The sequence below is a fragment of the Theobroma cacao genome, chromosome 4 (genome assembly GCF_000208745.1).
Source record: "Theobroma cacao cultivar B97-61/B2 chromosome 4, Criollo_cocoa_genome_V2, whole genome shotgun sequence".
NCBI lineage: Eukaryota > Viridiplantae > Streptophyta > Magnoliopsida > Malvales > Malvaceae > Theobroma > Theobroma cacao.
Genome location: NC_030853.1, coordinates 22,387,719 through 22,412,133, shown reverse-complemented (window position 1 = coordinate 22,412,133; position 24,415 = coordinate 22,387,719). Strand labels below are relative to the sequence as shown.

At 35.4% G+C, this 24,415-nt stretch overlaps 4 protein-coding genes across 5 annotated transcripts; 2 read left to right on the top strand and 2 right to left on the bottom strand.

Annotated features, from left to right (window-relative positions):
- Positions 589 to 6,951, bottom strand: LOC18602157 (EVI5-like protein). 2 transcript variants are annotated; one of them, XM_018119767.1, is made up of 9 exons: positions 6,744 to 6,951; positions 5,787 to 6,042; positions 5,456 to 5,651; positions 3,591 to 3,761; positions 3,401 to 3,517; positions 2,381 to 2,578; positions 2,188 to 2,247; positions 1,999 to 2,097; positions 589 to 1,153 (listed from the first exon to the last, which is right to left on the bottom strand). In XM_018119767.1, the coding sequence occupies exons 2-9, from the start codon at positions 5,930 to 5,932 to the stop codon at positions 1,052 to 1,054; spliced, it is 1,089 nt and encodes a 362-aa protein (XP_017975256.1). In that variant the 5' UTR covers positions 5,933 to 6,042; positions 6,744 to 6,951; the 3' UTR covers positions 589 to 1,051. The 2 variants fall into 2 exon arrangements, with proteins under 2 accessions (XP_017975256.1, XP_017975255.1); XM_018119766.1 differs by having other exon boundaries at positions 6,756 to 6,941.
- On the top strand, positions 7,143 to 11,195 carry LOC18602156 (probable inactive ATP-dependent zinc metalloprotease FTSHI 3, chloroplastic). The gene is made up of 4 exons (XM_007033358.2): positions 7,143 to 8,483; positions 9,654 to 9,977; positions 10,302 to 10,602; positions 10,867 to 11,195. The coding sequence occupies exons 1-4, from the start codon at positions 7,383 to 7,385 to the stop codon at positions 11,058 to 11,060; spliced, it is 1,920 nt and encodes a 639-aa protein (XP_007033420.2). The 5' UTR covers positions 7,143 to 7,382; the 3' UTR covers positions 11,061 to 11,195.
- LOC18602155 (proline dehydrogenase 2, mitochondrial) lies at positions 15,946 to 19,433 on the bottom strand. The gene is made up of 4 exons (XM_007033355.2): positions 18,807 to 19,433; positions 16,632 to 17,277; positions 16,299 to 16,539; positions 15,946 to 16,200 (listed from the first exon to the last, which is right to left on the bottom strand). Exons 1-4 carry the CDS (start codon positions 19,359 to 19,361, stop codon positions 16,107 to 16,109), a joined length of 1,536 nt encoding a protein of 511 aa, XP_007033417.2. The 5' UTR covers positions 19,362 to 19,433; the 3' UTR covers positions 15,946 to 16,106.
- On the top strand, positions 21,940 to 23,198 carry LOC18602154 (stress-induced protein KIN2). The gene is made up of 3 exons (XM_007033354.2): positions 21,940 to 22,534; positions 22,700 to 22,768; positions 22,877 to 23,198. Exons 1-3 carry the CDS (start codon positions 22,478 to 22,480, stop codon positions 22,949 to 22,951), a joined length of 201 nt encoding a protein of 66 aa, XP_007033416.1. The 5' UTR covers positions 21,940 to 22,477; the 3' UTR covers positions 22,952 to 23,198.

Below are 24,415 nucleotides of genomic sequence, written 5' to 3'. Positions count from 1 at the left end.
TCTTTATACTTCTCAATCTCGACTCTTGCTAATTAAAATATCAAATTTAATCATTAAAACCTTTTCATGAGAAAATGAAAACAAAATAAAGATAATTAACCAATTATTATACTTTCTTGTTTGTTAATTTTTCCCTTGTTTGATGTCCCAAAATTAAATCTTTTTTTGAACAGGTAATATTCTTATTTTTTTCTATCTTTAAAATTTATATTTCATGATTTTTTAAAATATTCTTAACATTAAAAATCATAAAACATTAATTATATATATATAAAGTAAAACGACTATTAGATGGATTTTGTAAGTTTTCTTACAAGTTTATTACAATAGCGGCAATTCTTCAAAAGGATTTAGTAAAAATGTATTTGAGAAGATGAATTGAAGCCTTGGTGGGCACTTTCAAACACAATTATTTGGTATGTGTGACATCCCAATGGCGTCTGGAAAGTTTCCTTCATCATATGTTATGTTCCTCACATCTGGAGCCGAGACTGGACGATGAAATACCCTCAATAATCCTTTTAAGTCACCCTGATTGCTTTCACCAGCTAATGCCACCACCAACCTTACATCTATTGCTAAAATAAGTTTATCACAATGCAAAGACAGCACGAAGACAAGGCATTCATTGGAAACTAGTGCTTGGACAAAACAAAACAATATATATCTCTCTCTCTCAGTTGAGTTCCTTCTTTTTATTTTCCTTGTTTCTTTTTTTTTTTTCACACAATAATCACAAAGATCCATCATTGTATCCAAAGATGGTTTATAAGTCACCACAGCTGCTTCTACAGTCTGAAAAGATTTAGCACATACGGTATGAATCTGTAGACTTTCTTAAGCACATCAACTACTGAAAGCGAAAGCAATTGAGTGTAATTGCTTCGCCGACGAGAGGAGAGAAATGAACAATCAGTCCGTCCGGAAGTCAATGTTCGGCATATGCTTCTTAACACACTAGAGTGGCCATGGCAAGAAATGGAAAATAATGGTAAGAATAAGAATGCACATGTTGACTGGCAGCTTAGCCTGCCCTTAGATGAGCAAACCTTCATTGCAGTTGTTTCTGCTTCCTGATAAATTCTGTAGATTGCATGAGCTTTCCATTTTTCTTCTCGTACTCATTTTTTGATTCCTCTAAGCTTCTGGATACCTGATAATGAATCAAACACACACACACACATATATATATATATATAGTAATTAACTTAAATTCATTACTAAGCTCACAAATGCACTAGAAATTATTAATAAGTCACGATGTGTACTGTAGAAGTGATAAAACATAGTCATTAGTTTTTAGTGCAAGAAATCATTAGCATGGGTATCCTAGCCCTGAGCAACACATTAAACCAGGCTTTTCACAACAACAGTTGAATAAATGGCTGTTCACACTACCATAAAGAGCAACATCATATAAACTAAGCAACAGGTGATGCAAGATTTATATATTTCTTAAATATTCCATACAAACTCCGCCTAGCCAATTTTACACCATATACTTCTGAGAGTCCTTTAATTTGCATTCAAAGTTTCTAAAATCTTGTTCAGTAAATAATAAAATTTCCACACTGACATTCAACAAAGTTTTAGAATATTGCCTATGCAAAACAAGTGAATTATTCAATATGGGGAAGGCATCCAAAACTATTAAGACATTGGACCAAATCAAGAAATTTCAAGCCAGAGCAGTTCATACACGTGCTATCAATAAAATCAGCAAATACAATCAATATGCAAATCATCAAACAGATATTCATCAACAAATGCATGAAAAATGATATTACAAAGTTAAATCTTTACATAATTCAAATAAATGTTCATCACCAGCTCTGAGAGAGAGAGAGAGAGAGAGAGAGAGAGAGAGAGAGAGAGAGAGAGAGAGAGACATCATGCCACAAGAAAATGCACGCAGATCTTAGGAATGATGTTAATTACGAAATTTAAAATACTTAATGCTGTGAATACTTGTGTGTGTGTATGCGAGCAAGAGAGAACCTTGATTGAATAAGCCATAGGCAGCAACGTATCTGGATCCATTGCATCCTCGGGGAAGTTACGCAAAGCATGAATGAGTTTCTCAAAGGATAACTTTATCTGATGAAACAACATAACCACCATCTTTAAGCAGAAGAAAAAAATTAGCTAATTGAATCTAAAGCCGATAAGATATCCTGAACTACTTACCAAGTCATCATGGCAATATTTTAAAAGTGCCAAACCAACTTTAAAGACAATCTTGACACCCTGGAAAAAGAAAAAAATTTATTCTTTTTTTTTTTGCTGAAAGAATTTCTTTTTACTCAAAACCAATATTCAGGCCATGTAGCATGTAATTTATGGTATGGCTGGAACGTATATCAAATTTCAAATAACTGACCTCATAGAGAAAGACATCCCAAATTCGAAGAGCCAAAGGGAACGGGAATGAGTATGAAAATACAGTTATGAACCACTGGCTAGCATACATGCTTGGATTTATCATCTCCTGGCTAAAATGCTCACCCAGCTTTGGCAAGTGCTCCCTCACCAATTGTTCAAATTGAAACAGGTATTGTTGTACAAGAGGCAGCCCCACCTACCAAGTGCATACAACATTTTCAAACAACAGAAACAATATATAATTGATTGATTGCTACTTAAATATGGCTCTCTGCTCAGTAACAAAATGCACCAACTGCAGGTGGTAAAATACAAGGAGGTGCACCTAGAAGAATTGAAGCTCCTAAACAGATAACATACAATAAATTCCAAGGGAGTTGAGTTACAGTTATTCCCTCAAAAAGCTGTTAGGAATACCAATTAACTTATAAACCAGAGTAGAATGCCAAATGTTGTACATAACCAACCAAACAATATGACATACCACCATAAAACGAAGGAAGGGAGATTCTTTGGAAGAAGCAGAAATGAGGAGCCTAGTTCTTATTTTTCAAACGAACATAACTTCAAAAAAGTAGAAAAGACAAAAAAGAAAAGGCTGAAAACAGAGGTTAAGTACAAAACAAGTCCAAAATTACTGGTTCATTTCATCACAGTGCCCTGCTGTCCACTAAGATTGTCTAAGATATGAGCAGATACTCTATAAGCATACTAACATATCTGATAAGCACAAAAAACCATAGATCCCATTCATAATCTAAAATATACAATTGCCGTGGCAAAATTAATCTAGGTACAATTCATGGATCCAGTCACAGAACTAATAATAAAATCAACATAAGAGAGAACTTAAAGTCTGACACCAGAAGCTGCTATAAGCTACTATAAAGTCACATGTCATTTTCTGAGTAAGAGACTGTTGGCAATTACAATCTATTCTAACTCCTCATTAAACCATTAACTACCTAAAATGTTGCATCTCAGATAGCAATATAAGTTTTTAGAATACAAGAAATACCTGATATAATCCTTCCATAGGAGCATGAACAGCCCCTTTCAGTAATGCAACCAATAACCAAAACGCATCCTCTTCACTCATATAAAGAAGCAAAAGCCCTGCTAAAAAACCCATTCCCTGCATTTTGAACAAAAAAATAGCATTATTACCTTGGACAAAATATATGAGGGCTGAGACACATGAAACAAACCTGGACATAGCCAACATCTCTATCGAAGACGGAGTATGCCTTCAAAACATTATAAAGGGACCTTTGACCAGGTCCATGTCTCTGCTGAAAGAAAACATGTGATGGAAAGGTGCGAGATATATCCCGAATTATATCTAGTTCTGAAGCTGAGGTCTCATATATTACAAGTTGCTGCAACAGACATAAAGTTTCATCAGCAAAGCACATGAAGAACAAAGAAGAAGACTATCAGTAGAAGAAAAAAATTTCAAACAGGAAAAAGGAAAGAACCCTTCAAGCTCAGAAAACAGTTTGAGTCCAAAAGAGAAAAACAATTTTTTTCCCTCAAAAGCAAACGAGCAAATAACTTTCCAGCAATCAGACCATCATCATCAACCAACCATATATTAACCTGCTCCATCAAATAATGAGCAAGGATAGATAGGGAAGGACAAACACCTGATCCAACGAACCCAAAAGTTACATAAAGTGACAAAAATACTTTGGAAGTTGGCACCATTATCCCCTGAAATGCCAATGCATAAGCAATTTACAATGATGTTTGAATTTTAAAGATTGATTTTTACATTAACTCGATGACCTTATACAAAATTCAGATAAAAGCTGGCATCCATAAAGATACAAAACAAACTAGAATGAAAGTTAAACTACTTAAAACACGAAAAATTGAGAACTCTTCTCAGATCTTCAAAAGCCAAAAGTAGTCATCTCCTGCAGGAAAACAACACCCCTGTTCCCCAATCTTCTTAACCATCCTTTTGTTTTAAACGTCAACAGTTTTATAACCCTAAATGACCCCTTGAAAACTGTTTTTCATTTCACAAACTAGGCTGTGTATGACGTCTAAAAGGGTTTGGTCTGATATAACTGAACCTGGCTCTGCCAATGAAATCCATGTTGGAGTCAACCAGCATATTTGTCAAACAAAATGGTATGTTACAAATTGCAATACTTGGGATTGAGCTCCAACTGTAATAAATCCATTCATGGAATTGTATAAAAAAGGATTTTAGGTGGAGTAAATAGAACCACTATTTAAATTTTCAGACACCAGTCTCATCAAATGATTTACAGAAACCTGCTTAAAAGACTATAAGATGAAACTGATGAACTCATTTCCCAGCTCATGCCTATAAAAGCTTGAGGTTAAAGTTCATGAAAACAAGAATGTTATAGTAACAGCAAGCAAGAGCAATCATAAATTTATCCTGGCACAGAAAGAGAGTTAGGTATTTTGTGATTTTACCAATCCATCTATTAGCAACTTGCTAATAATGCTTCATGCAATCATATCAAAAACTTTTGTAGAAAGTTTCCTTCAAATTTATAATTTTCAAAACCTCAGCTGCCATCATTCCCAATAAGTACAAGGTCTGGCATTAAAACCAATTTTGGTAAATTGAAGTAGTGTTCAAATTCCCCAATGATGAGGGAACTGGGTGCATTTTATCAAACACAATATTCCTTTTTCTTTTCTTTTCCTTTTCTTTTGATGACTCAACCATAATTTGATATAAGAAACAAAAAACTTACAACAGTAGGTTTGACGAATGTCCATACATAAAATAAGACAAACCCCAGTTATAATTTAAGTTAAACAATAGAGCATACATGAGGTTAGCATTAAACACCCAAAGGTTGCATTGAGGATATAGAAAGCATGAATCATAGGATAAACAAAAATACTAACAAGGTAGGTAGGAGGATAATTTTTTCCCATGAGTGTTGGAGAACTTAGCAAAAATAACATTACAAGTTAAAGACGAAAAAATAAAAGTCAAGCAAAGGCCATAACATTCAGAAATAATAAGTAAACCATCAGTTAAAAGAGAATGAGCAAACCTACAAGTAATTAAAAGAAGTACCTCATAAACCCCAGGGTTCATCAGCAAAAGGTCCCGACTTCCCGAGATCAACTGCCAAACCAGACCCCTTAAACAATCAGGAATTCCTTTCCTTATACGCCTTTTGACCACATGAGGCTTTCTCCTAGCATAGTGTTTCCAATCACTCCCACCAACCCCAATCATTTTTCTCCATTTTCTAACCCTTCTAGCTTCCCTGAAAAATTTCAACAACCATAGATGACAAACATAATAATGTTTGCTAGCACAAATTATAAAAACATAAAGAGGGAGAATTGCACTCATATCAACTAAAAGAGCTTGAACAAATATCATTAGAGAAAAAGCATACCTCTCGTATTCAACGGCTAACCTACTCTTCACTAAACCATCTGGAGTGTTACTAACATCCTGCTTTATAAACCCAAATCTGTCCAAGGGTCTTTGCGGAGGAACTGGTCCTGGTTCATAGTCATCTATTGCTCTTCTCCTTTCCATTTCACTAATTCAAAGAATCAAAGACATGCCTAGAGGCAAACCACATAGCTTTCTATCCCTTGGCATGATAAAGCACTGGGAAAATGTTTGATCACATATACAGGCAGAATCTGAAAGCGGAAAGAGATATCAATGATGACACTTACAGTGACTTTTGCCAAGACAAAAGCAAGTGAATTCTAAAAAGACAAATCTATTCATCACAGACAGTCTAGATAAAATAATGAAAGCATCGAATGGGCAGACCTTACTGCAGGCTGCAGCTATCAAAAATGATATTTACAACCTTCTATTCATCCAAGCAAATATATGACAACTTTGATTTTGAAAGAATATGAGCACATACCACATGCTTATGTTTAAAAATTATAATCACATTCAGTAATGAATATAGAAAATGGTATCAATAACAACAATGTGGCAAATTCATTATACTAATAACAATGTACAACAAGGGAAGTATAATCCAAGAAACAAAAGGCTAAACAAAGGAGGATGATATAAGGTTATATATAACAAGACAAAAACTTGAACATTTTTCACTAAAACAATCACCGTTGGACTTTTTTTTTTTTATGGAATCACCATTAGACTTTGAACAAAAAACACAATCAAGTAATTAAAAAAACAGGCTCAACAGGCTAAATCATGCAAATTATAAAAATAAATGTAAACAAGAAGATAATGGGGAGAAACTTAAAACCCATCAATGTTTATGAAATGGGTATTATCATGAAATCGCCAATTAGTCAATGAATCAAGAGAAAAGAAATCAAAAACCCATATTGAAAGTTATATAACAAAAAAATACCGGGCCGCTTACTGGGGAATTTCAGCCTGATCAAAGAGGAGCTTATCTATTGTGCAAAATAGGTTTACCATCCCTAAAAAAAATGCTAAGATTGGCGGATTGGTTATTGGTTACCGCTGGACTTCTTCCCAAACCAATCGAAGCTCTATGCGTGGTGTTTAGTGTTTACCGTACCGAAAAGTGCACCTCAACAACGGGAATGACATTTTCCTCTAGACAAAATAAAAGCCCTCAAAATGTGCACAAAATTACACTCAAGGCCACTTGTCGGAGACACCTACATCCCGGCCCACTTGAGCTGTTGAATGCCCAAAAGCCCAAACTCCTGAAACATCATCCATGTTTTGGGGCCACGCATACATACAGAAGAATATGATCAAACCATCCATAGCTTAAAATTGGATAATCTTTTTCCTTTAGGCCGTTAGATCTTCTGCAAAGAACCTTAACCCAGCAGAGAGAAAATGGAAATAGCCCTCTGTCCATTCCATTCCTCAGTTTCATCCCCATGTTGGCAAGCTCTTAAATCCAGGTAAAAGAGAACCCTTCTTTGGCTTAAAACTATCAACTCTCTTACTTCTATGCAGCTTTAGTTGGTATTCTCTCTTCCCAATTTGTAGTTGTTGATGTACTAGGGACATGGCTTGTTTCACAGTTGCTTGCAATAATGGATTTTTTGTTAGTAAAGAAAACTCGGTAATTGCAAGTGGAAAAACCAAGTCTTTTAGGAGATACAATAGCTTTTCTAGTAGTTCATTTTGCTTTCATTCACTTAGAATATATAATTATAACCATAGCAAAACCCAGAATTTGTTTTTTTCTGGTGATAATAGGTTTAGGTTGGTTAGCAATGGAAGAAGAAATGAGGTTCCTTTATTGGGGTTTCAAGTTTGTTGCAAGGCACATAATAGGTTATTGATGAGGGGAAATAATGGAGATAGGAAAACCCTATTAGGGAAAAGAGAAAGTAGTAATGTGAGGAAAAGATTTTCATTAAGATTGCATCCCAGGTTGCGGTTATTAACAATAAGAATGAAGGGAGTTTCGGTTAGGTCAACGTTAAATGATATCGGAATGTTTCTACGAAAGAATATAAGAAGAGTTACTCTCTGCAGTACAATATCTCTAGCATTGGCGATGTGCTATTTGTTCTTGAAATTAACTGCATTGCCATCTCCTAAGATTGTTCCTTACTCGGAGTTGATAACAAGCCTCCAGAATAGTTCTGTGACAAAGGTTTTGCTAGAAGAGGGTTCTCGTCGTATATATTTCAATATGGATTCTAAAAGTGCTGAAGATACTCAAAATTCAGAAGAAGAATCTTTGGCAGTGAATGAATCAATTGAAAATGTAACTGATATGGCTGCACAAGATGATGGTGTGGAAGGTAGGCGATTGCAAAAACAAGGTCTATTTAAGAAAGTTTCAAGCCCTCAATCTTCTACTTCTGAGTGGCAGTATTTGACAAGAAAAATTGATCATGATGAAAAATTTCTTCTTAGTTTGATGAGAGAAAAGGGAACAACTTATAGCTCAGCTCCTCAGTCAGTTCTAATGTCGATGAGGAGTACTTTAATAACAATACTATCCTTGTGGGTTCCTTTAACACCTTTGATGTGGCTTCTGTATCGTCAACTTTCTGCTGCTAATAGCCCTGCAAGAAAGCGGCGTCCAAATAATCCGTTTATTGGGTTTGATGATGTGGAGGGAGTTGATACTGCTAAGGCGGAGCTTATGGAGGTAAGCACTTCTCTTGAAGTTTCATAAAATGAATATCACTTTTTTTTCTTTTAATTTTTATTGTCAAGACTTTCTTTCACATTGGCTGCATATGGAATTAATGATGAGGAGGTCTTTTTGCTTCTTTTCTAGAAATCATTCAAATTCGTTCTGCATATAATATAGTCTACGGAAGCTAGAAAACCTGCAAGGCTGCAACAATAGTTTCATTGAATATTACTTTTAGGACTTTCGAGGATGTCAAAGATTTACTATCTGTATTATAGTAACATGAATCTAATATCTAGTATTTTGCATCTACACTTTTCATCCGCATTCACAAATACAAATCATTCCAAATTGAAGAGATTAGAGGAGAGAAAAGGGGAAAAGTATGAGTTAACTGTTGCATATTTACAAAATTGTTCATCCTTATTTAGATTTACCATTTTAATTAACTTAGAAGGGGTGTAATGATAAAATAATATACTTTTCATTTTCTTTCCTTTCATTTTCAACCCTACCAAGCAATGGATGGAAAGAAAATGTTTTTTCCAATCCACTTTCTATCTTTCCTACCAAGCATACTGATGGAAAGAAAAAGTAGGTTTTCCATCTTTTCACTTTTCTCCTCCTCCAATTTTCCATCTTTCTATTTTTCTATCCACCCTACCAAGCAACGCCTAAGTCCATTTCTGGGTTTTGAAATAGGAAAGTTAATATGTAGAGATATCTTATATGCCTTTGATCTCCCCTTCTTGCGTTTATTTGCTTCCTAAGGCATTTGAGACTTATTTGATGATATCAATTATAATAGTGTGGCCCTTGACATGTTGCACTTAGTTAGCAAAAAGTCAAATTATTTGGTTTTACAAGATCCCTAGGTCATGTAGCAGGGGGTTTGCTAACAGGGTGTCCTTTCTGTGGCTTACTCTTGTTTGTATTATATTATCATGGAAGCTTCTAGGTCTGTTTGGAGACAGAGTGATAAAAGAATCCTTTATGCAGATACTTCAGATCATTTAGCTCTTTGTAGTGCAAGTACTAATTTGGTAGAGGTTTTTGATTGTTGTCATAGTAGAGATGATGTTTCTTATATTTATTATTGTGAGCTAGGTTTACTGAATCTCTCATGAATAATGAAGTACGTTTTTGTTGGCTAGCTCTGTTGACACAAATTCTTTTTTGTAGATAGTTTCATGCCTTCAGGGATCTATAAATTACCAAAAACTGGGAGCAAAATTGCCTAGAGGTGTACTGCTAGTGGGTCCACCTGGAACAGGGAAGACATTACTAGCTCGTGCAGTAGCTGGAGAAGCGGGAGTTCCTTTTTTCAGCGTATCAGCTAGTGAATTTGTTGAATTGTTTGTTGGAAGAGGAGCAGCTCGAATTAGAGACCTTTTCAATGTGGCAAGGAAATCTGCACCGTCGATTATATTTATTGATGAACTTGATGCAGTTGGAGGGAAGCGTGGTAGAAGTTTCAATGATGAACGAGACCAAACATTGAACCAGGCACTTTAACATTCAACCCTGGTTGCATTGCTTATGTTCTTTTCACTTATATTATTAAATTCATTACTGTTCTGATCAAATCCTAGCTTTAATAAACATTTATCACTTCTGTGTAAATATGGCTCTTTCGAATCAGACCACTGTTTTTTATTTTGTTCTATCTGAGAATCTTATTTAATCTGAAAGAGTTATCCTTGCAATTATTTTAATTTTCTTTCTTGTTTTGTTTTTTACTTTTAATAAAATTTTTGTAAAATCCTGAAATTTTGGATGCTCTCCTGCTATTGATGGGCTTTTAAAATCTTTTGTTTTTTGCTGCTGCAGTTGCTGACAGAAATGGATGGATTTGAGTCAGACATGAAAGTGGTTGTTATTGGGGCAACTAATAGGCCAGAAGCATTGGATCCAGCCCTCTGTCGCCCTGGTCGCTTCTCGAGAAAAGTGTTGGTGGGGGAACCAGATGAGGAAGGAAGGAGAAAGATTTTGGCTGTGCACTTGAGAGGAGTTCCTCTAGAAGAAGACAAACAACTTATTGCCGACTTAGTTGCTTCCTTGACCCCAGGTTTTGTAGGTGCTGATCTTGCAAACATTGTCAATGAAGCTGCTTTACTTGCTGCTCGTAGAGGTGAGAAGCTGATACATAGTCATTACCATCTGATATTAGATTGCATTGCCTCTACTACGTGTCTTACTTTGAGATTTGATCATTGCTTTTTGTAAAGTTTTGTTGAACATCATTAAAGCAGACCCCCTCTGCAGCATGCACATACCTTTTTCTTCGTTTACATTTTCTTCTGTTTTTTTTTTTTGGGTGAATAATGGTTATGTTTCAGCTGTAAACTTATAGTAAGAGACATGAATAATTTGTCTTGCTCTGCTTTTTTTACAGGTGCTGAAACTTTGACAAGGGAAGATATAATGGAAGCTGTTGAGAGAGCTAAATTTGGGATTAATGGTAGGCAGCCTAATACAATAGGCAAAGAGCTAGGGAAACTTTTCCTATGGATGCCCTCCTTAATGGGAAGGAGTGATACAAGACAGGATGGTTTGCAAGGGCCCTTGGGCTATCAAACTCTAAGCTGATAAGTGCTACTTTCTCCGTGCTTATACTGTAATTTATCAGTTATATGATTCTTGAGATGCTTCTAAGAAATGAATATGAAAACAATTTTGTTTTTATTTAATATTTTTGTGGAAGAGATATGTCTATTGGAAACAGTGGAATAGGTTCTGCATTGCCACTTATGGTGCAGGTATTAGCATCCAGATATCCTCAAACAATGGCCACATACTCATCAGTAATCAGTCTTTTTTATGTTTATTAGGTAACTGGCTATGATCACACTGATCTTTACCCTGTGGAGCTCATCCAAAAATTTGATCATTGAGCTGTAGGGCACCATGCGAAAACATGATAATTGGCAATGCTTTTTGTTGTTCAATGACCTGGTACTTCATTACTGTCTATCATGTAACTATTAAGTCCCGAATTTTTATGTAGGATTTAAATGAAACTGAGGGTGTGAATTAGCATCATGTTTTGAAGTACCCATGTCAAAAATAACAGGAAATTTTCTTTACTCTTTTCATAAATTTCATGATGAATAAAACAAATACTTTGAACAATAATAATAGTTTATTCACTGATATTACCACTGTTGTTTTCGTGAGGAGCAATAACTTTTGTTGAATCCAGTGCTAGCAGCTATAAATATATATACATATATATAAATATATATATATTCATTCTTGGGGCCTTCTGCTATAACTGATAAATTCAACATTGAAAACTTTGATTAGAATCATAAAATGCAATAATTAGGCCCTGAGATGCAAAGGAATGTTGACCACTTACTTTAAGGATATTGGAATTAATTTCTTTATGTCTATATAGCCGGCTGATAAAAGACATAGCAGTCTGTAGATGGTTTTGGTTATCCTGTTTTCAAGATTGTTCAAGTTACCAGGTATGTGGTGTAGTTTTCTGCCACCCAATTATTGTTTAACACTTTTAACATTGAAGTCTGAAATTTGTAATTGCTATTGACAATAATTTCAAGCAAGGTCAAGTTGTGAATTAGACTGTCATAATATAAAGCCATAAATGCCTTTCTAATTCTTCCTATATATTTTTATTCTTAAACCTGTTTTTCCAGATTAATCTTTTATTAATAAGGTACTCTTTTATGCATGCTTATGCTAATTTGACAATAGTAACATATAAAACAACAAGTAGTTATCAATCAGTGTGTTATCTTCCCTATTGGATTATTGCTTTATGAATTTGTATATTGAAATTTGTAATTGATTGTTACAAAGCTGTTTTTTATCTTTTCTCTCTTTTCCTTTCTATTCTTTTTATACGTTTCTTAAAATCGGGATAATTTGGTAAGTTCTGTATGTAGTTCCAGAAATTATATATACCTCTTCAGAAATAATAGTTCCAGATAAATGAACAACAGCAACTGTGTTTGTAAAGATCTTGTTATGCTCATGTATCTCCTTCAGAGGTTATGCCTCAGCTCAACCAAAAGAAGAAAATGCTTGTTTTTTGTCAAGAGACATGGAGTGGAAAGCAAAATTCACCAACCCAGGTTTTTTTCTTTTTTTTCCCCATTTTTCAGGATCTGAAGCTGAAGAAAATATTAATGGTTTTCTTGAATTTATTGTTCAATTGGAAATTATGACTAATAAATTTAGTGTTTGCTTTCATTTGTTGAGAAAAGAAAAAGAAATTGGTCTGGTTAAGCAAGCTTAATCATGCAACTTTTTTCGCTGCATCTTGAGATGCATATCAACCTTGCCTTAGTCAGGTTTTCTCAGTTTGTTTTCTATAAGTAAGATGAGTTGTACCTGGGTTTGGTAATAGGGGGGGTGGGGGTGTTGGTTAATCATGGTTTTTCCTGAGCTAATTATGTTTGTTTCTGGTCTTGGGGTTGAGTGCTTTGGTAAGCCGAACCAATTTTAAAGCCACATATAAATTTATCTTTAATCGTAGTTTTAAACTTCATTATTTACAGTTCAATATCTAAATTTATGCCCTTCAAAGTATACCCAAGTACAATGTAAGTATGCTTTGGTGCGTGGTAATGCATCTGGATTCTGGAACATGCTAAAATGCTTAAAGACTATAATACCCCAGGGCAATGTTAGTGACTTTTTAATGTTTCGTTTCTTTTTAAATGTATTCGTCTCTTCTTCCTTTCTTTCTTTTTATCTTGTTCTTGTTCTCTTTCTCTGCAACATTGCATTGAGTTATTGTCAGATTAGATGTGAATTTGAGACTTGTGAATTCAAGTGCAAATTTTTGCGGATTTCTTGTCCCTTACCTAACTGTAAAATGCTGCTATTGTTACTAAAAGATTTACCTGAGAGTTTTAAACTTGCAAATTTAAGCATGTTTCTAGTACCTAAAATAGAGATCCTGCTTTCTTTCTTTTTCTCCTGCTCTCTATCACCGTTTCTATGATATTGCACTGTATTACCATCCGATTATATATGAAATTGAGACTTGTAGATTCTGGTTTGATCTAATGTTGCTTAGAATTGTCCTGACCCTTTCCCTAGGTGCATAATACTGGTTTTGTTAATATAAGATTATCTATGAATTTTTCACTTTCAAATTCATGCACGTATATAGTACATTTGATAAAAATATAAGCTTCTGTTTCTTTTCCACAATTGGGATCGCTATATTTTAAACTTTAGTTACCGTTTCATATCCTATTATCTTTATATTGATTTGTCCAGCTGATTGCATGGGCATCTGTTTCATAAAAGTTGATGGAATCAACTGTCTGATGGAGTGAAACTATAGGAAGCCAGCCTATTATCCCTGTTCCTCAGACACTTATAATGTGAGACTGCTTCCGTCACCTTACTTTCAGGCACCCTGGTTTCATATTGTCACTTTGAAGTTCAACTATTGCCCAACAGCATTCACTGTAAATTGTGTTGCCATCAGAAGCACCAGAGCTTATGTTGTCACTATGGCTGCAGCCCCCACATGCGTGTCTGTTTATGCAGCACACTACTGAATCTTGTTCTTTCCCCCCTTCAAAAAGAAAGAATGCTTTCCTCCCTCTTTGTTTCAATCCTTTTCCCTAGTTGGTGATGTGAATTTGAAGCTTTAGGTTTAATTGCGCATTAAATAGGAAAAAGTCATTGTAGCATTCATAAGTCTCTGTTGTGTCTCGTAAATTAAATCCAGGTTCAAAACTGATGCTCATGAAATTCATTAGTTACTGGATTGCGTATAAACCTTTTGAGTTCCAACACTTAGCTTCTATTAGGATGTTTCTTGTATAGATCCCCCTCTTGCGGGGTAAATTGGGACCACAGCCGTTCACATGGTAAAGACAAAGAATGCTGTGAAAGCAACAGGTTCCAGCCAGGGGCGGGGTTTTGAACAAGTTAAGGGGTGGCGTTGCAAGAATTGCCTTGACTTACTAGCCAGACGATAAGCACACCAGATGCAGCCCATGAGACAGGGACCTGTTAGATTCCCATATAGATTTTGAATTTTATACTCCCATCAGGTCCTTGCTGTGTGTGCTGTCATATGTGGTACCATAGATATAGGATTTTAGATTCTATTCTAGATTCCACTGAGAAGGAGCCTGGATTCGGGAAACATCTTTCCTAAATTCACATTCATCTCCCTTTTATATTATTTTCAGCAACCTGTCTTTGACAAAATGGAATCCTAATCAACTAAAGTGGCGAGGGAGAATGGAATCTTCAACTGGCTTCTTTTTTCTTTTTTTTTTCTGTCCATCCATTGGTGAGTGGTTGATTTCCTTAGTGCATTGTCATTTTCCAGAAATGCTAATGCTGTGCTCAACATCATTACCATTATCACGCTAATAGTTTCCTACTTGATTCGGGGCTCCCACTTGCTATGACTCTGACACGCACTTGCAAATCCGATCACAAGCTTTTCGGATCTCTCCGTGTACTCTATTCCGTAAGGAATAGAGAGACTTTTGGTGCTACTAAATAACGTTTCACCTAAAAACCTTTTTAAAGAAAGAAGTTAAAGGAAGCATTGTCCAACTCAATCTTTCCCAAGTTTTATGCTTCTGAGTTGATTGACGCCAGTAGGTTAGGCGACCCATGGCCATGGGTGACAAGGAAATGTTGGAGTTCTTAACAGGCCTTATTCCTTTTTGTGATGCTTTAAATTTAGCCACCCATTTAAGTTTCAAGCATATATATTGTAGTTTGACATATGGGCTTATGCCACATCGCCATTTCATGCTTTATTATTTATTCTTTGTGTTCCTTTTTATTGCTTAAGAAAAATCTAGTAAGACGTTGTATCTTGGGTCTGCCTTTTGCCGGTGGGATGATCGGGAATCTTTGCTTTCGCATCAGTTTGACTGTTAAATTCCTTTGACTAAGGAATGAATGGGTCTGGCTTCCACATCATTCCAGCATCAGCCTCTTATCTCTTATTCTGTGGATGAAAATAGTGTAGCTTACACGCAACGTTCAACTATAGTTGGTACCATAGAATAATTTTTGGAACAAATATTATTATATGGATTTGGAGAACCATTCCCCTCTGGCAAGGCTGAGCCTACCGATCAATTTAGATAGCATTGGGAAAAAAAAAGTTGTATAATATATATCAGAGTGAGTTAGGAAATAAGTTCCATTAGTCATAGACATGAAAAGTGCCCTTCAGAAAACAAAAATTGACATGAAAAGGAAATTAATGCTCTAGACAATAATAACTTGTGATTTCTTCAAAGTTGAAAGTGTTTTGGGTATAATTTCCTATTGTATAGGCACGATCATAGGAGTGGCGGTGGGGGGTGGGGCAGATTGGACTGGAGAAGATTAGGATTTAATTCCAATTAGCTTAATTGATCCATAAAATTTTGTCAACGACCTTGTGGAATGGCATTGATGTGAATTGTGAGACGAAGGATCGCTCTATGGCCTAAGGTTAGGTCCAATATGATTGGAAGCAAGAAGATTTTCAAATTCTCTAATGGAAATTTCATTCATATGGGCCACTTGCCAAGGTTACAACATATTTTTTTAACATTCTTGGCAAGAATTGCCACCAAAGACCAATCTACCATCCCTGAAAGCCATAAGTTCGCCAGCAGGTTAAAGCTTTCATTGTGTGCCTATTTCTACCTTGATGCTTCTCGGAGCTGTTATCTCTGGCTTAGAAAATTGCAGATTCTTTAGTCTTCTCTTCAACTCCTTCCTGCAATGGTGAAAAGTAACAGAAAGAGTCAGTACATATCATGTTACTTTTACTGTTCCATTGAAGCTTAGTTCTTAGTGAAAAACTTTTAGTTTTACCCCATGAGTTCCCTATCAAGGCTTGAAGTGGATAGTAGTCCTCTATTCTCTTCAGCCCTCCTTAGAAGGTATGGCATTACCATATCTACTGGTCCATACGGTAAATATTTGCTAACTTGAAACCCTGCATTTCTCAAACCGAAAGAAAGAGCTTCTGACATTCCATATAGCTGTGCAAATTCAAGCTTTTGATTTCCCTTCTGAATCCCCAAATCTCTTGCTTTCGATGCTGCCAGCTGCCCTGTTGATCATTGACAACTTTTTTCATCAAACCCGTCTCCAGAAATCTTGCACAGACATTATCATGAATGAAAACTTTGAGTTATACTGTACCTGACTCAACATTATGAGTCGCAAGAACAACTGCACCATGGCCATCAGCAATTCTCTCAAGCATAAAAGAAGCACAGTCATTGTAGCATGCATGCGTCTCCTGAATGCTGTTGTGAATTGGGGAATCATAGCCCAAGGAAGAAGCTAGTTTTCTTTCACTAGTCATATAAGCACCCCTTACTAGTTTGAACCCCATTGGAATTCCCAGTTTTTCTGCAGTTTTTTCTGCCAAAAACAGCCTCTCTTTTGCATCTTTCAAGTATGCTTGAATTGTTCCATAAACAATGGGATTATTATCTCGGTTGTACATGAGAGCTGACGAGTATGTCAAGTAATCAATGGCAGGTTGCAGGGATGTGTCCTCAGCATCAATTGTTAATGCCACATTATCTTCTACACACTTCTGGCAGAGTTTTAGCAGTCTCTGGTGGGCCAATTGAAAGTCTAACTCTTCTTGTGGAGTTAGTGGTTCAGGCCTTTGCAGTGTGTGGTATAATGGACTTGAGTCAGAGAAAATTGGAAAAGTGTTGAGTTTCCATGGAAGATTGAAAGAAGGGTCCTTGTATTGCCACCTCAGTAAGTCACTAACTCTTCTGACCAGGTTGATGGGGCATATTGCTGTAATCTTTGCTATGACAAAGCTAACCTGTTTAATCCGGAAAAGAAAAGAAAAAGGAAGATCTTGTTCAGTACAAAGCTTTCCAAAAGTCTACCACAAAAATACTATAGAAAATTTAAACACTGCGATTAAAAATGAAAAGAAAAGGAAGTGGTCAAAAGGCATGCAGACATGCAGTTCCAAGTTTGAATAGTGGCTTTCTTGGAGCTTTCTTATGGGGCTTAAGAAAGAGAATTATGGTCAAATCCTCTGTTTCCAGCAGCATAAGAAGAAGAGAAACTTATTTACGCCATTCCCTCCAAATTTTCCCACTCTTCAACAAGGATGGCGGCTGCGGAAAACTTGTGTAGCAGTTTTCTCCAGCGCAATGTCTCCAAATCTGTACACTTTTTCCAAGCTGGAATCGAGCTGGAAAGGTCCATGGCGACAAAGACATATTCCACTGAATGTTCGTTCAATTCCTTAAATGTAACCCTCGAGCTGGATTCCTAGAGAATCACCGAGCACTTCCCTTTCCGTAGTTGTGGGAATCTTTTCCATGGCGTGCCACAGAAAGAACATAACAATAGCAAATGAACACTCAACTTGTTTATTGTTTTCTTTCTCCCCGCTACCAAAACATTAGGCAGTTGTCAAATCTCCCACCGTTCACTTTCAAATGTACAACAACAGGCTCTCCTTTTTTTGTACACCTTCCCCTGTCACTATGAAAAAGTACCACATGACTCGAAAGGCACAAGGAAACAGGGCAAAGGCAAAATCCTGCCAAGGACGAAGCTAACTGGACCCCAATATCACCTTTCTTCTTTGTAAAATTCTGAACAAGGATCCTGATGACTACCCTACCCATGACAACGACCTTCAAATTTGACGTCTCCAAACTTAATGCTCATCACATATAGCAATTTTCTGGGACCACCATTACCAGTCAAAAAGTCACGTGAAGATACAACCTTTAAATTGGAATAGTTTATGAGTGGATCGGAGATCAAATATTTAAGTGTAAAGGAAAGCTTTTGAAAGATCCGCGTAATGCTATGTTGCACTACTGGGTATGATCGGTCACGCCATGTTTGAAGCTGTCACTGGGATTAGTGCTGTACGAAACGTACTTTTGCCTTGTCCTTGTCACAATTTCATGGCGCACCTCTGGCACATGATTCTGGTATTAGCGGGGCCTAGGAGCAGGGCTATGCTTGTTGGAATTAAAATTATATTGGGTAGGTCATTTAGGTACTCTCACTGGTGGAATGGTTTTTTAAGGGCATATATGGTTAGAGTTTGAGATTATCAATTCGAAAACTGTGAAAAAGAAACAGTATTTACATGTTGGGAGAGAGATATTTCCATTTGAATAGCTCAAAACTCGATAAATTTGACCATTTAGTTATATAATTTTTTGTGTTTTATAGAAATGACTAACTATTTCCAGAATTTTATCGTGATAAACTTCGGAAAAGATTTTATGGTTAAAAGCCAAGGCTAAAAAATGGACGCAAAACTTTACGAGGACAAGAAAGTTGGCTATGGCAAAATGAACGAAACTAAAAACTTACAGAAGATGGTGGAAGCGACTTGGCGAATTCAACACTCCGGAGAAAGCCTTCCAAGTTCCGTTCGCAACCGGCGTTATCGCTTGTATGCTCAACAGCATAGCCAAGCATCCCTCTCAAACCAGCCTCGTGGATTTTCCTCACACACTCCCCTGCCTCCTTCGTATTTTCACCGGCACAAAAATGTTCAAAGAAGGTATGCTTTACGGTTTTCAATATAACGTCACGTATTAAACTTGTTTCCATGAGCCTGGAATTCATAACCCACATGCCAAAATCAACGAAAGGCTCTATGGAAACCAACGCAAGGTTGGCTGATGAACGTAAAAGCTTCAAGGTGGACACCGAATCAAAAAGCTTTTGGTGATCGTTGAGGTCAAAGGTTGCGGATGGTTGATTAATCGGTGGTTTTTCAACCGCCGCGGCGGCGGGTTCGGGTTTTTCGTCGAAATTCAGAGGGGAAACAGCGGTGATGGAGGCGGAGGAGGCAGAGTTAAGAGGCCTGGTGAAATAACGGAGGTCGTTGAGGAGCTTTGGTGAGAGAAGTCTTGTGGCCATAGAAGGGAAGGGGCAGGACAATACGAGGTTTTTCTTTTAGTTTTGTCTTGGTAAGAAAAGATGGGAAAAAGTCTCAACCAAGATAAGGGATATATAGGCAAAAATAGATGTAAATGGTAAGGTTGGGTGCAGTAAAAAGGTAAGTTGGTTTTAGCAAGTATAAGGTTAAAAGAAAATACAAGACCGATTTGTCAAAGGCTATTAAAACGGATAGACAGCTTGACATGTTGATGACTAGGCTATTGCAATGCAAACTCTTCTGTAAGCTGCAAAAGTTGCTTGAAGAGTTTGATTGGTTGGGACCATACACTTTGTCAACCATTGGATCTGTGTCGTGTGGAATGTCACATGTATGGTACAAGAAATTTGCTTCCACAATTCTTGTTAGCAGCATGAGAAATTAGAGGAGGATTACGAGGATTTGATTTACTTGATATAGTTAAGGTAATTGTTATATTTATGAAAGGATCAAGTCGATATGAATGGAGAAATAGGTCTAGACAAAATTTGAGATATTCCTAACTTCTTTACCAAAAAAAATCATTAAATCTTAATTGATAATTACCTAAAAAAATGCCACTATTGTCCAAAGTGGTGCTAAACAATTTAGGGAAAAAAATATTTTACTGCTAAATACATGATATACACATGAAGCTACATTTACGGTGTTACTATAGAAAAAATAGATGTAATGTAATGGAAATATATATATATATATATATAATTTTATGCAGAGACATCAAATTTATCGTAATGGATACGTTTTATGGTAAATTTTATTTTATTCAGTGTAATGTTTGCAATAAAAATTATATCCAATTTAATGGCATGACTAAATGCAGTTTCAATTACGACGTCAAATGGACTCTAAATTAAAGTTAAAACTTTTTTTTTAAAGTTAGAATGATAAATCTCTTAATTTTGAAATTTTGCCCTTTGAGAATAAAGATAACGTAAACTTGTTGAACGCAAGTGGCCCAAATGCTCCGCCAGCTAGCACTTACCTTATGCCACTTGCTAGCAAAGATTTTGTATCATTGTTTCTAAGGTTATAATTTTCAAGTGTGCGAAATAAAAAGAAAACATAATACTAGAAAAAAATTTTAAATTATTTTTTTATTATATTCAATTAAGTTTTAGTATTTTTGTTTTAAGTTAAATAAGCCTTTATAATTAAATTCATATTGAGGTGAAAGCTGAAAAATGTCACATGATTATATCATAATGTCACATTAATGTGTTATGTCATCATCAATTATAATATATCAATTTACCACGTCATCATCGATTATTACACTTCAGCATGTCACATTAGCATAACTTAACATCAAATGATAAATAATGTCTTAATTAAGTCAAACATTAACAATAAAGACTAATTTGATTCAAAATAAAAGTACATTGATTCGATTGAACATAATAAAAGAATAAAAATTAATTTAAATTTTTTTAAATAATTTAAAGATTTTTTTAAGTATTATACCCAAAAAGAAAATTAACAAAATCCAAATTTAATTATACATGATTTAAAGTTTACAATTTTATTTTGTATTTTTTTAATCATGCTTGAGAGAAAGGGGTTGTTCAATCGTGGAAATAAAGAAAGAGAGATGATGAGTTATTTAATGAGCACATGATATTTTATCCGTATCTTTTGTTTTGTTTGTAATATGAAAGAACGGTTCTCAAATGCATGTGAAGTACAGTCTGCATCCACTCGGATATGACTCAAATAGTTACCCTTTCTTTTTCTCTTGGAATAATGACAGTCTAATTTAAAAGGGATATGCTCAAAACTCCAAAATATATCAATTTGATTAGTCTTTAGATTTTTTTGTCAAGGAAAAAAATGTTTAAATCATGCATTCAATTGAGATTTTGTTTCTAACCCTTTATTCTTAATTGGTCTTTTAGCATGTGCTTTATATGATAAAATAAATTTTATATTAATTAAATTCGAAGAAATTTCAGACAATTAAATATAATAACCCTTTTTTTTTAATATATATCATCAATTAGTTTTAGAGATTGAATATTTGATGGTACCTTACTCTGTGTATCACTATAATAGTACTTTCTGGGACCATTCCTAAAGTATTGGAATCCGATGATTTTGGATTTTTTTTTAATGTAAACATTCAACTGAATTATCTTTCATGTTAAATCAAATTCTTAATTATGTACTATTCTTGTAAGAAGCAAAGATAAATGCTTCTTCCTTCAAAAGAAAAAAAAAAGGAAAAAAAGAAAAGAAAATTCTGATGAAACCAAATAATAATTTTCAAAGGAACCAGCCAGCTGTATCCCAAGGGAAGATAATAATTTTAGCTACCAACCAAAGGGAAAAAAAATATGTTATCTTTAAAAGTAAGTCATGACATGCTATCTAGAACTTCCGAGGCTTCCAGCTATATGGAATTTCCATTAAAATACTTATTTTTGGAGTATACAATTTGACAACTATTTTCTATTTTCTTTGAAATGATGTTTGCATGGCAAAGAAGGACGGCTTGGATTCTTATCTTATGGGGAAAAAAGCATACTAAAATTTTTTCTATGGAAACATTAGCTAGTCGGTGGGAGATTCAGAGCAAGCATTAAGCTATTAGCCTATTGGGCAACAGTTGCACCAAGATATGCCTTTCAGTGAAGGAGGAAAAGCAAATCCATGCATCAGTTCCCTGCCTTTTGACAACACAATGCTAGTACTTGTTGGAGAATTCGGTAGAAAAAGGTTATCATGGTATTATATATCATGGGTGTTGTAAGTGTGCACAAGCATAACCATTCTTGAAGAATTTTCTCTTCTGTGTCTTGATTTTAATCCAACCTCATCCAATGCAAAGAATCTGTCCATATATGCCAAACTCCAAAACCGCAACTAACTTCGAATTGAATGTTGGATTGAGCAAATACCATCCCTGGTCTAAGGGCTGAAACAGTCCTACTTCAACCGATTTGGCAACACTAATCGGAGAACACTCCATGTAGCATGTCTTGCAAAGGACTGTTACTGATCAGTATAAATATCCCTCCATGTAATGAGGTTTGCATCAACAAAGTTTAACATCTAAGATATTTACTTGTTCAGTTTTTTAATTTGTTCTTCAAAGAAAATGAACCAATCCCAGAATTCAAGCTTCCGGGCTGGCGAGGCTAAGGGCCAAGCTCAGGTGAGTGAAGCAGTTTCACGGAAATGGATGAAAAGGGCGGAATATATATATATATATATATATATATATAGTTANAGGGACGGAATATATATATATATATATATATATATATAGTTAACGTTGTACACGTCATTTGTGCTAATTTTTTCTGTTATCTTTTCTCAGGAGAAGACCAACCAGTTGATGGACAAGGCTAAGGATACTGCACAATCTGCTAAGGAATCATGCCAAGAGGTCCAAGAATTTTTTTTTCAGTTTCTTTTAGATAGGTTGATTATTAGATGCAAGAAAATTTTCTCTTTGTGAGTTACTGACTATGTTTCAACTGCAATTCTCTTGCAGGCTGGTCAGCAGATGAAGGCCAAAGCACAAGGGGTTGCTGATTCCATTAAGGATTCAATGGGGATGAACAAATGAAAACTGGTTGATCGATCCCACCCCACCACATCTTTGGCACCTATTTGTTTTTGAGCTTTTGGTTTTTGGCAACATTTTCTTCGTTTTGCTCATGTATCCTTCGATTTAAGAAGAAAGATTCCGCTTGGAACTTTCAGCTTTTAATCATGTGTGAGTTTTGAGCCATATTTACAATATGTTTATTTGCTACAATAAATGAATTGGATTGTGTCAATGGTGCCAGCTACTTAGAAGTGGTAACAGACCATAGAAAAGATCAGTTTTTCCCTATTTCTGTCCAAAAAGGAACAATAAAAACTACCCAGTTGCTAGAAACATTCTTGTTTGTTTGTTGCTTTCAACACTCATGACACATATTCAATGATGTCAAGGAATGAAGATATATATGCCATGAGACAAGCAGTTTGCAGACAAGGCAAAAACTTATTAATTATCCTATATGATGTCAGTACTTGTAAAGGGAAATTTTCAGGTATTCCCCCTCACCATTGCAACTCAAAGTGTTTAATTTCAACTGCAAGAAATTAACTAAACGCAGTTTGGAACTTGAAATGTCTAGATTCTGGCTTTCCATTGCATTCGTAGTGATTTTCCTACTGGGGAAGAAAGCATCTCCTTAAGCTATACGTAGAGGCAACATTTGGGTCACTGACTCACCGACTCTTTATCAGTAGCATTCTCCCTTTCCCTTACCAATGATATCTAACCAGGTGAAAGCTCAGAGAAGTCTACTACAATAAAATTTTAAGAAGAAAAATGCTTTCCTTTGATGTGGAAAATTCTGTAATGATCATAGACAAAGGACAATCCTGTTACAAGCCCAATGCTCCTTACTGCTTATACCTTGTGGCTAAAATCAAGTATCAGTAGTCGTATAATCTTAGAGAAAAGAAGTAATTCCGCATGTAATAATTCAATAGTTTTTAGGGAAGATATTGTAGACTTTGATACATTTGTTAGTTGTATATATCCGGTAAGGATTATGGACTTACCAACGAAATCTACTTAGATTCACTTGTAGATATTTGTTGTAGTTGCTTTGGCTTAATGCAGGAAGCCAAGTGGGCTTCAACAACTACTATTTGTTCATTTTTGTTGCAATCCTTGTAATTTCCTGATTTTATTATCTGTTTTCGTATTCTTCGTTATCTTTGGGTTTTAATCAACTTAATCTAGGATTACACAGAAATTATTTCTGGAATTTATAAATGTTTGGGCACCGATTATTAAATTTTAAATTTTAAAATAAAGGAGATGAAAAATATATATATATATTATATATTATTTCTTATTGAATGAAATGAAGTTGGTCTCCAAATTTAAATATGTTGAGTTTATTCATTGTTTTTACTTTATAACCTGCATATTGAACTTGATCTGCTGTGTTAAGGCCTTAACTTACAACATTTAGCCTTTTAGGCCCAAACCAAGCAAAAACGAAATGATTTGTGCTTCCAAAATCTT